The 11,896-nt window shown below is 63.1% G+C and overlaps 1 protein-coding gene across 1 annotated transcript; it reads left to right on the top strand.

The window, feature by feature from the left end:
- The first annotated feature begins 7,158 nt into the window (after nucleotides 1–7,158).
- Nucleotides 7,159–8,101, top strand: S100A1 (S100 calcium binding protein A1). Its single transcript, XM_077841749.1, has 2 exons — nucleotides 7,159–7,299; nucleotides 7,958–8,101. The coding sequence occupies exons 1-2, from the start codon at nucleotides 7,159–7,161 to the stop codon at nucleotides 8,099–8,101; spliced, it is 285 nt and encodes a 94-aa protein (XP_077697875.1).
- The last annotated feature ends 3,795 nt before the right edge of the window (nucleotides 8,102–11,896 follow it).

The raw sequence follows: 11,896 nt of genomic DNA, 5'->3' as shown, positions 1-11,896 counted from the left end.
GGCTCGGGCTCACAGGGGTGCCAGCGGGCAGCAGAGCCTGCCAGCCACGCAGAGAAAGCAGCTGTTGGTGCAGGCTGAGCCAGATCCCTCCCCAGCTCTGTCCAGCTGCCAGTTCCCCTTCTTAGGACATGGGCTGGGACGCGAGGGCGGTGGGAAGGGGGCCGGGGGCCCGCGGCATTCAGGCTTAGCGCACGCCGCGGGCAGGGTCACTCCGGCAGCAGCCTGCTCCCACCCACTAGTAAGTGGCAAACTACGACTCCCAGGCAAACGGGCTGGGGGGGACGCTCAGGCCCGTGGGGTTTGTGGCAGGACTGGCAGGGGCATAATCCTGCTCTCGCTCGCCAGGGGGTGACTGGAGCCAGTGGACTTATGGGGGGTGAGCACAGAGGGGACTAGGGGGCAAGCGGGGGGCTCAGCTAGCTGACGGGAACTGGAGGAGGCAGGCCGGTGGTGTTAGCTGGTGGGGCTGGAGGGCTGATGGTTTCCGTGGGCTGGGGGTGCTGCCCCGTGTGTCCATGAGCCAGGGACCCACGGAGCTGGCGTGGGGCAGGGCCCACGAAGCGTTCGGGCCGCTCCTGCTCCTGCTTCCATGTGTGGCAAAGCCCTTGCAGGTGCTGATGGGAGCAGGACTGTGGCCCCATTTCGGGGGGGAATGGGAGCTGGTGGGTGGCAGGGCCAGGTATGAGTCGGGGGGCAGGGCTGGCAGGAGGGAGCGCTTGCGAATGGGGTGAGAGGAGGGTCGAGGGGGCTGTGCTTGCAGCATGGGGAGAAAGAGAGATCCCCCTGCTTTTGTTCCCCTTGAGCCCCAGAGCTTTGGGTTGGGAGGGTGGAATGGGTCTGCCACGGAGAACGGCCCCTGGAGTATGACCCCTGACACCTGCCCACCCTGGGCCCTGGGGCAGGAGCCCCCCCGCCCCCCGCTGCCCACCCTCCCTGGCCCTGCCCTGGGGTATGACCACCCCCAGTCCCTAGTGTACCCTCTGGCTGCCATAGCCAGCACCCCCTGCACTGAGGGGGCCTCGTCTCTGGGGGGGGCATTCCCAGGGGCAGTTCCCACCCCCCTCCGCTCCCTCTCCTTTGCCCGGACCCAGTCTCCAAAGGGCCTGAGACCGAGCTCGGGTTTTGCTGACTTCATTCAAGCCACAGACTCAGGGGATACCCCCCATACCCTCTGCCCCCCAGCTCGGATGGCTGCAGCTGCTCCCTCCCGCCCGGAGGGTGCGGTTCCCCCCGCACCCCTGCAGCCGCCCCGCCCCTGCCCACACCAGGAGCTGCCCCAGCCAAGTGGGCAAGTGGAAAAGCAGCCCAGTGAATGAGCTCTGTGTCAGGCTGCAAACTGCTCCCCTGCCCCCCGCCCCAGCCCCAGCGGGAGGGGGAAGCCAGGCCGGTCTGGCCCCAGAGCAGGGCCCAGCTGCCCTGGCCAGGGGACTTCCCAGCTCAGATGTGTGGGGAATGAGGGGCTCCATCCTGCCTGGCGCTGAGGGGGGATCTGCTCTGTGCCTCACCCCTATGGTACAGGACATCCAGATGGGGGGCAGCACCCCAGCCGGAGTCCCTGCGCAGGATCCCAGCCACAGGCTCAGGGAGCGGGCTGAATCCTGCACCTCCCAGCCCGGGGACTTGTCTTTAGACCCCTTTGGGGAACGTGCGTGGCCCAGCGAAATGCCAGCCGCCTGCTCCTGCCCCGTCTGGCCATGCCGCACCCCAGACAGGGCAGGGAGAGGGAGGGTGGGGGGTTCCGGGGGCTGTAAGTCCAGATTGGGTCTGGGGGAGGGGGAACAGAGGCGGAAACTGGGGGAGTCAGGTGGGGGACATATCGGTCCCATCTCCTGTTAGAGCCAGAGCCCAGGCACAGCCCAGCAGCCCCTCCTGCCCCCCTGCCATGGGGATCTGGACTTTAACATGTACCCCGCCGGGCAGAGGGGGCTGGAGTCTCCAGACAGACGGCAGGCGTCTCCTACTCCCAGAAACCTGCTTCAGGTTTCCCGGTGCTGCCCGTCCCCGTGGCGTCGGAGCTGGTGCCCCACAGCTACAGGCGGGAGGCCGCCGGGGACGATGACGTACGTGGCGGGGGCAGGTTGGTTTTTTAAAAGGTGCAACTAAACATTGTCCCCGTTTGGGCTGCGCCTCCCCGTGCTTTGCTCCTCTGCTTCAACCCGAAGCTTTGTGAGGCAGGGGCCTGCCCCCGCTCTGCCCCCGGCCCAGCAGGGCCTCGGGTCTGTGCACCAGTGCCCTCCCCTGCTCAGCTGTGTGTCAGAGTCTCTCTGAGGAGATTCTAAAGGAGATTCTCCCTTTGGTCCAGTGGCAGCGGCCTAGCCTCACGGGGCAGGAGGGCGCGAGCTCTGACTTGGCTGTCACTGCGGCGTTCTCAGGCACCGTTGGGGTGCCGGGAGGTTTGGACGTTGGCTTGTGCTGCGGGGTCCCAGAGCACTGTACAGGGAGGCCGGGGGGTGCCGTGGTGCCACGGGGCTGAGCGGGGTCTAAAGAGCCGTGACCGCGAGCCGAGTAGATTAGACAGAAGCGCTGCAGCCGGCTGCGAGATGCAGCCACCTCTGCAGCGGAACGCAGGGGCGGTGCTGGCCGGGAGGAAGCACGCCGTGTGTGACCGAGCCCGCAGGTGGGGAGCCAGGATATGATGAGCTCCCAAATTAGTGTCTGCATCGGAATTCAGGCCAGCCAGCCGGTTTCCACCCGGGCTCTTGTGCAACAGAGCCACGGGCTCAGGGCCTCCGGTGAATGTCTCATGGGAAACAACAGCATCTCCTGCCGCACACGCCCCCAGCGCCACGCGCCGGGTCAGCACTGACTGCCCGGGGAGAGCGCCCCCTACGGACCTCCCCCCGCCCCACTCCCTGCCGCACAGCGCCCCCTAGCGCCACGCTGGGTCAGCACTGACTGCCCGGGGAGAGCGCCCCCTATGGGACCCCACCCCACTCCCTGCCGCACAGCGCCCCCTAGCACCACGCCGGGTCAGCACTGACTGCCAGGAGAGAGCGCCCCCTATGGGACCCCTACCCCACTCCCTGCCGCACAGCGCCCCCTAGCACCACGCCGGGTCAGCACTGACTGCCAGGAGAGAGCGCCCCCTATGGGACCCCACCCCACTCCCTGCCGCACAGCGCCCCCTAGCACCAAGCCGGGTCAGCACTGACTGCCAGGAGAGAGCGCCCCCTATGGGACCCCTACCCCACTCCCTGCCGCACAGCGCCCCCTAGCGCCACGCCGGGTCAGCACTGACTGCCCGGGGAGAGCGCCCCCTATGGGACCCCTACCCCACTCCCTGCCGCACAGCGCCCCCTAGCGCCACGCCGGGTCAGCACTGACTGCCCGGGGAGAGCGCCCCCTACGGACCTCCCCCCGCCCCACTCCCTGCCGCACAGTGCCCCCTAGTGCCACGCCGGGTCAGCACTGACTGCCCGGGGAGAGCACCCCCTATGGGACCCCACCCCACCCCACTCCCTGCCGCACAGCGCCCCTAGCGCCATGCCGGGTCAGCACTGACTGCCAGGAGAGAGCGCCCCCTATGGGACCCCACCCTCCCTGCCGCACAGCGCCCCCTAGCGCCACACCGGGTCAGCACTGACTGCCAGGAGAGAGCGCCCCCTATGGGACCCCACCCCACCCCACCCCACTCCCTGCCGCACAGCGCCCCCTAGCGCCACGCTGGGTCAGCACTGACTGCCAGGGGAGAGCAGGTCTCCCTCCTGGGCTCTGTATTTGCAGCAAAGGGAGAGAGGGGGATCCCCTGCTCTTGCTGCTCTCGACCCCCAGAGCTTTGGGCTGGGAGGGTGGAACTGGCTCCCCAAGGGATGATGGCCCCTGGGGTATGAGCCCCCGCTCCCAGCCCACCTGGACCCTGGGGCATGAGCAACCCTGCCTCTGAGCATGAGATCAGGTATGGGGGCAGCCCCCCGGGGTATTAGGGCTTGGGGCTCACCCTATAGGTGGGTCTGAGGGCAACCAGGGGGCCACCCCGATCCGGAGCAGCATGACAACCACTTCCCCCGGCAACACCCTTGTGCCCACCCGGCCGGCATTTATCACAGGCTCCGTGTCTGTAACAGGAGCTGCGCCAAGCCCACTCTAGCAGCCGAGCGCCGGGCCAGGAATCTGGTTTCCTGGCTCTGCTGTTACCGCAGCAACCTTTCAAGCAGGGATTTTTTAATTTGACAAGGGGCCTTTATATAGACATGCAGCGCTAGGCCGAGGGGGGCTCGGGCCCGTTACCCGATAGGGCCCCCCCGCCGCGCCATGCTGGCTCCCATTGTCCAGCAGGAGCCGCCAGGAGACATCCGATAGCCAGGGCCTTATCAGCACCGGGGGCAGCGTGAAAGCAGCAGGATGGGTTACAGGCGTCTGAGCCACCGCGGCTGGCACCGGTTCAGGACAAAATCTACCAGAGTTTTCCACAGCACGAAGCCACGGAACTGGAGTAACACTCGGACAAAGTACCGGAGTAACAGTGCTGGGCCGCCTGGTGCAATCACCCCACAAATACAGTAGTAATGCCGAGCCAAGGTACTGGAGTAACACTCGGACAAAGTACCGGAGTAACAGTGCTGGGCCACCTGGCGCAGTGACCCCACGAATACAGTAGTAATGCCGAGCCAAGGTACTGGAGTAACACTCGGACAAAGTACTGGAGTAACAGTGCTGGGCCGTCTGGCTCAATCACCCCACGAATACAGTAGTAATGCTGAGCCAAGGTACTGGAGTAACACTCGGACAAAGTACCGGAGTAACAGTGCTGGGCCGCCTGGCGCAATCACCCCACGAATACAGTAGTAATGCCGAGCCAAGGTACTGGAGTAACACTCGGACAAAGTACTGGAGTAACAGTGCTGGGCCGTCTGGCTCAATCACCCCACGAATACAGTAGTAATGCCGAGCCAAGGTACTGGAGTAACACTCAGACAAAGTACTGGAGTAACAGTGCTGGGCCGCCTGGCGCAATCACCCCACGAATACAGTAGTAATGCTGAGCCAAGGTACTGGAGTAACACCCAGACAAAGTGCCGGAGTAACAGTGCTGGGCCGCCTGGCGCAATCACCCCACGAATACAGTAGTAATGCCGAGCCAAGGTACTGGAGTAACACTCGGACAAAGTACCGGAGTAACAGTGCTGGGCCGCCTGGTGCAATGGCTCCACACTGTAGTAATGCCGAGCCAAGGTACTGGAGTAACACTGTTGTGCTGGCTGCAGTAATGACCCCAAATACCGTCACAACCCCAGTCTGCTGCAGACCCCAGCCTGCTGCCGTCCAGGTTCCCCAGTACTGGAGAACCGTTGAGCTGGCCCCAACGGCTGGGGGTTCGAGCTAGACAAATGCAGGCTGGAAATCTGGTGCTGCTCATTAACGTTGAGGGTCCATTAGCCAATGGGAGAATTTGCCAAGGGCCGGGGGGATTTTCCATCAGTGGCCATCTTTGGGGTGTTTTCCTGGGGGCTCTGCTCTGGTTCCAGCAGGAACGAAGGCAGGGAAATCCTCCGGCCTGGGCTGCACAGGAGGTTGGACAAGAGCGCAGGGTCTCTTCGGGCCTGGGAATCTGGGCAGCTGCCACTTCGACCCCAGGGCGATGGTGGAGGAGAGAGGCCTGTTCCTGCAGAGCCAGCAGGGCTCCTGGGGTTGAGGCCCCGCTTTGAGGAATGGGGTCAGTGGGATCGAGGCAGTTGCCTGCGCCCCTCACAGCTGTTAAATGGCCCCAGATCGCTGAGGGGCTGCTCACGGATTAGCCCCATGGAGCCCCCCTTGCCCCTTAGTTGGCCCTGGTGGCGGGAGGGGGGTGCGCCTTCAGCGTCAGATGTTGAATGATTTGTGCCCCCGTGGATTGTCTTCTCTTCCGAGGCACGTGTGTATTGTCTTCTGAGCCCGACTGAAAACTCGAGCCCCCGCGTAGGCGCCTCTGGGAGGGGCTGAGACGAGGCGGAGCACGTGTGCCCCTGCAGGGAGAGGCGTGAGGCACACGTCGCTCCATGTGCGTGTGTGTGTGTGCACACGCGTGTTACCGGCTGTGCAGCACCTAACACGGACAAGCCTCCCCCGCTACAGGCGGGCCCCTCCGCTGTCTCTGTCCCTTTAAATCAGGGGCGCACTGGACCAGCATCACCAGCCGGGCAGCCCGGTCTCTGGTATCAGATCCTCCTGGAGGGAGGGGGGCTTTGCTCTTATTTAAAGTCACTGACCAGCCCACTCAGGCTCACTCTGCAAGAGCGCTGAGCCAGCCGGCTGTGCAGGGGAGCTCAGGTGAGCCCAGGGGCCGGACGGCTGTATGGGGAGGGGGGGAGCCCAGGTGAGCCCAGAGGCAGGTGGCTGTACAGGGGGGAGTCCAGGTGAGCCCTGGGGCCGGGCGGCTGTTCAGGTGCGGCCCAGGTGAGCCCGAGGCCTGGTGGCTCTACAGGAGTGAAGGGCTACGGCCAGTGATTCCCCATGGAGCTGTCACCCCTGCTGTGATCTGCCCCCCTTTGCTCTGGTTGGGTCAGGGCTTTGCAAGTGGGGCCGGCAGCTGTCTGCCAGCTCTGGACACAGCCAGGCAGGTGGAGACCAATAGCTCTGGGTCAGAGCTTGCTTTGTGCAGGAGGTGGGGACAGGGGCAGCCAGGAGTGATGGGGGCTCCGAACCTGTTTGTGACACGGGCGCCGTCTGATCCCTCAGCTCCACAAGGCCCCTGGACAGGAAGGCCCCACCTGGGCAGCTGCCACTGCTGCCCCAAAAGTTTCCCTGGGGGTCTGGCGGGCTGCATGGCCAGATCCTGCCCTGCCCCCCACGGGCCCCGTTCCTCCTTCCCCAGCACCTCGTGTTGGCCTTTCCACCACAACAAACCCTGTGGCAAGAGAACAGGGCTGACACCCACGCGGTGTGGGGCACGGGGTCTCCTGGCCCAGTCCCGGCTCGTGGCTCTTTGGTTCCCGGCAGGTAGGGGCGCCCGTCCCCAGAACTGCAGCCACTACTCGGCCCCCACGTTGGCAGCCTCCGTGAAGAGAGCAGGGGCTGGCTGGGGCCCACAGGCTGCTCTCCCCACCCGTGGGTCCCTCCAGGCATGCTGGCAGGGAGGGGCTGGGCCCCTGCTCCTTGGTAGCCCTTCCCCGGCCCCCCATCCGCGCCACCCAGACCCTGGGCTCCTCAGCCCTTCGAGGTGCTTCTTGCAGAGCCGGCACGATGGCGTCTGAGCTGGAGCGCGCCATGGAGGGGCTGATCGCCGTCTTCCACAACTACTCGGGCAAGGAGGGCGACAAGCGCAAGCTGAGCAAGAAGGAGCTGAAGGAGCTGCTGCAGAAGGAGCTGGGCTGCTTCCTGGAGGTAGGGACCAGCCCCCCAGGCCCTGTGCTAGCCCCGGGGGTTGGCAGTGAGAGGGAAGGAGCAGGCAGGCCTAGGGGACCGCCCCAGGCACTGGGTGCCCCTGCCATTCCAGCACAGGGACCACATGATGGCCTCTCCCCTGGGCCATCACTCCCCCGCGGGCGCTAGCCTCCCCTCTCGTGGGTGGTCGCCAGGGGCCGAGCAGGGATTTGAGACGGCAGAGCCATGCCAGGGCCCAGGACAGGACTGTTGCTCCCCCGGGCATGGGCCGGAGAAGGTTCCCACATGCCAGGCGCTGGGCTCCCAGCCCCTCCCAGGCTGACGGGTCTCTCTGGTATGAAGTTTCCCAACATTCCTCTCGAAAGTCCCTGGCTCATAATTGCTTCTCCTCCCCCACTGCAGCTCTAAGCCTTCCCCTCCCCGCTGACCCCTGCCCTCTCCTCCCCCAAACTAGGGCCTCTCCCATCCAGGGCCAGGCGGATAGCCCATGCCTCCAGCTTCCCAATCCTTCTCTCTGGCTTGTCCTGAACACAGGACAGGGGCCTCTCACTGAGGATCCCCCCAGCCACCTGGGCCCCTTTCCCCTCCCATAGGAGCAACCCCCCTCCCTGGGCCCCACGTGCTAACCCTGCCTCCCCTGGGGGTGTTTCTGCTGCAGACCCAGAAGGACGCGGGCACCGTGGATGGCATCATGCAGGACCTGGATGAGAACGGTGACGGGGAGGTGGATTTCAAGGAGTACGTGGTGCTGGTGGCCGCTCTCACCGTGGCCTGCAACGCCTTCTTCTGGGAGGACACCTGAGCGGGGAGCCTGCACCCCCTGGAGCCCCCTAGAGCCACACCCCACACTCCACCCCCGTTTTGAGCCAGCCGCCGGCATCCCCTCTAACCAGCTAGACAGAGCTACTCATTAAAGGCACCAAACCCGCCCCAGTGTCCTGCCCCTTCCTCTGAGCCTGGGAGTGATGCTGAGCAGCATGGGGAGGGGAACACTGCTGCAGTGGGGCAGGGGGAGTTTTGTGGTGAGGGGGACACTGCTGTAGTGGGGGTGGGGGGGAACTCCTGGTCCCAAGGTCGACATTATCCCTGGTGTTAGAAAAGGGTGGAGGCCATGCCCTGGCCCGTGGGGCTGGGCTCAGGGCCCTCAGCCTCGGGATTCCCTGCAGGGCATGAGCCATCCATTTCCAGGACAGTGCCAGGTGAAGGAGAGTCGCCCCTCCGGTCACCCCAGCCACCAGTGAGACCACACACACACACCCCGCCCCACTCTCCACACCCCTCCCCACTGCTCTCTGCACTGGGCCTCTCAGACCCTCCTCCTCTGACCCATAAGCCAAGCAACCATCCCCCTCCCCAGGCCTTGTTCCTTCACTTGCCCCTGCCTCGTTCCTTCACTTGCCCCTGCCTCAGTGCTGGGAGCACAGGCCCTAAGCTCTGGTGTAACCCAAGTGCCTCAGCCGGGATCACTGCAGAGGCAAGTTTGGCCCTTTCTCTTCCCACGTTCATGCCCATTCGTAGCTGGCACCACATGGCCCAGGGCCCACCAGGCGGGACCCCTGCCCGAAGCAGGCTGGTCTCTGCAGGAAAGGGAGGCGGGAGCCTCTTAGGAGGGAAATGGGGACACAAGGGGGATGGCTGGGAAAGGGGGCAGGAGAAGCGTGGGTGACTAGACAGCCTCCTGCTGGGGTGGTAGGAAATTCACAAACACAGTGCTGCACCCATTTCCCAGGGGGAAGAACCCGTTCTTAGCTCCTTTCCCAAGGGCCAGGTGCGGCCAGGAGCCCAGTAAACAGCCTCCTCTGACTGGTACCCGCTGTTCCGCTGCGTGGCACACAGCGCAGGGAGTGCCACCTTGTGGGCCTAGCAGGGCTGACACTGAGCATGACGGACGCACAGCTCCAAAGCCGCCCACCCGTTCTGTGGATTTGACACTTCTCTGGGACGGTGCCAAAGCACTTTGCAAACTAGATACTGGTGCTGCTGAACTGCAACCACCTCTGGGGTGCAGGGTGATCATCTGGGCACAACAGTCAGGAACAGAAGGGGAGAGTCTACACAAGAATAAGGCGGGGGGCGGGAATCTTTAGGAAAAATGCCCTGGCATCATTAATGTCTGTGCAAAGCTGACAGGAGCTCAGCATTGACAAGCTCGTCAGAGGCAACCAAACTGCACAGAGATTGATGTGTCTGCGAGCAGAAAGCAAAAGGACTGGAGAGAATCGGGTGGGATTTGAACCTGTGAGCCCAAAGAATCTGATGCTGAGCTCTGGCACCCCCCGTTCTTGGCAGCAGGTTCTCATCTTCCCTTCCCAGCCTTTGCAAAAGAGAAGCTTGAAGCCTGTGATGCAGAAAACGGCATTGAACTCCTAGCAGCAGATAATAAACTGATCCGTCACAGCCCCAGAGACAAACCCACCCCATTTCAAGGGAACACATGTACTCGGTGGGATGTGATAGTCCTCTGACAACAATGTAAGCTAGGAGTAAACCCACTGCAGGCACTGGAGTTACGAAGCTGAAGAATCAAGCCCACTAAGCGGGAAAGAACGCGATGATCCATTCAAGGGCTTGGTTAAAACTTCTTTTTAAATTGTTTTTCCATAGTGCAAGCGATATTAACCATGATGCCCAAGGCAGCGTTGCCAAGTAGGGTGATTTTATCATGAGCCTCCTCATATTTCGTGTTTTTCTTAAAGTCCCGGCTCCCGGAGTTAGGAGATGGCAGGATGCTCTCAGCTTTCGTTTACAGACAAAAATCCTCGGGGTTGTGGAAAAAAGCTGGAGAATGGGAATCAGTGCAACCCTAAAGGCTCCAGAACCAGCAGAGAAATAGAAAGAATCTCACACTGATTCTGTTTTAAAATCTCAGCATTTTTAATCCAAGCTTGAGGTTGGCGCTAATGCTGCGTGTGTAACACAGATGACATTCTTCACCACAGCTGCTCACTTCCGCAAATACAAAGCCACAAGCACAGGAGAGGGTGCATTCTCCCAGGAGTGCACAAATCTTGATCAGAAACCGATGTGGCCACTGCAGCTGAAGGAACAGAGCGCCGGAGCACTGACGTCTGCCCACTGCAGTGCTGGTGCACATGTGGAGTAATTCATTGGGGATCAACATCCATGTGAGTAAGCCTTATTTTCTTTTTCATAGTTGTTACCATTTTGTTGCCAGATCCACCCCCTTGGCAGGCCCAGAATGGTAAATGGGCTGGCGCCTTTGCAAGTTGAGACTGTTTCCTGATGATTGGCATCTCATGCACCACATTCAAAGCCTTCATTTTAAATAAACCCACGTTGTTTTGGAGAAAACCTGCAAACCGTGAACGGAGTGTAACTGATGCATCGACCTGTGCCTGCGTTTGCAGACAGCCTAAGCCAGTAGCTCTGAGAGAGGTCAGCTGTCCAGTTGACACAGAAGCACAATGAGGGGTTTGTGTCAATGCTGCTAGCTGGTTTGCTGCTGAGCTGAGTAGGCTGGAGGAATTTCACATTAGACAGATCTGTACAATCAGCTGGACTTATTTTGGTGTCACGAGCGGGCAGTGCTTGGGCCAAGGACTTCCAACCCCTGAGCCGGGTAGGGTGAAGGGCCACAATCATCCGTCTGATAGATAACACACAGGAAGTGCAGGCTTCATCCACTCAGCGTGCTAATTTCCCAGCCCTGGGGGATCCCCTTCTGGGAGCCCGAGGGGGAGTTCAGTCCCTGAGGCCTCTGCTGATGGTCGCTCTCACTTGGGGTTGGGTCTGAACATGGCCCTAGAGCGAGATCCTAACCCAGCCCCCAACCCTGGAACGGCTGCGGGGGCATGGCCAGACCTGCCACTGAGCCGGGTGCAGAGGCATTTCTCGCAGCCCTCTGCCCACCCCGCAGGGCAACTGCTGCGGCCAGGTGACCCCGGCCAGAGCAGGGGGACCCCCCTACCCAGCTGCTTCCAGAGGGGCCACACCCCAGGGCTCCCACAGCTGGGCTCCCCCCACCCAGCCCAGGCCCCACACCCACCTCGGGGCCCACAATCCCTGACCCCCCCTTCCAGCCCAGGGTACCCCCCCAGCTGCACTGGGGCCCTGCCCTCTGCCCCAAGTGCCCCCTATATCCCACCCTGCCCCCCCTCCTGGGGCCCTTAGGCCCCCGCCACTCAGATCCAAGGCTCCGCCCGTGAGGTCCTCCCAGGCCCCGCCCACTGCCCCAAGTGCCCCCTATATCCCACCCTGCCCCCCCTCCTGGGGCCCTCAGGCCCCACCTCAGATCCAAGGCTCCGCCCGTGAGGCCCTCCCAGGCCCCGCCCACTGCCCCAAGTGCCCCCTATATCCCACCCTGCCCCCCCACTCAGATCCAAGGCTCCGCCCGTGAGGCCCTCCCAGGCCCCGCCCACTGCCCCAAGCCCCGCCCTCCCAACGGCCCCTCCCAAAAAGGGAGTGGTCACGTGGCGCAGCCCACCCTCGGGGGCGGGAAAGAGCGGGAGCGATCACGGGGTACACGGCCGCGCGAGGGGCGAGCGGGGTCACGTGGGCGCGTTCTCGCGGCTGCGCAAAACGCGGCGGCCGGTGGCCATTTTCCCCGGCTCGGCGCGCGGGGGGAGTAGGGAAGGAA

This window comes from Eretmochelys imbricata, chromosome 24 (assembly GCF_965152235.1).
Source record: "Eretmochelys imbricata isolate rEreImb1 chromosome 24, rEreImb1.hap1, whole genome shotgun sequence".
Lineage (NCBI taxonomy): Eukaryota > Metazoa > Chordata > Testudines > Cheloniidae > Eretmochelys > Eretmochelys imbricata.
Note: the sequence above shows the minus strand (reverse complement) of the source record. Positions and strands in the feature narration are given on the sequence as shown.

Excerpts from the sequence above, each read along its gene's own strand:
- S100A1 (XM_077841749.1), top strand. The coding sequence starts at position 7,159 with ATGGCGTCTGAGCTGGAGCGCGCCATGGAGGGGCTGATCGCCGTCTTC. Across the intron at positions 7,300-7,957 it reads AGCTGGGCTGCTTCCTGGAG|ACCCAGAAGGACGCGGGCAC; the intron begins GTAGGGACCAGC and ends TTTCTGCTGCAG.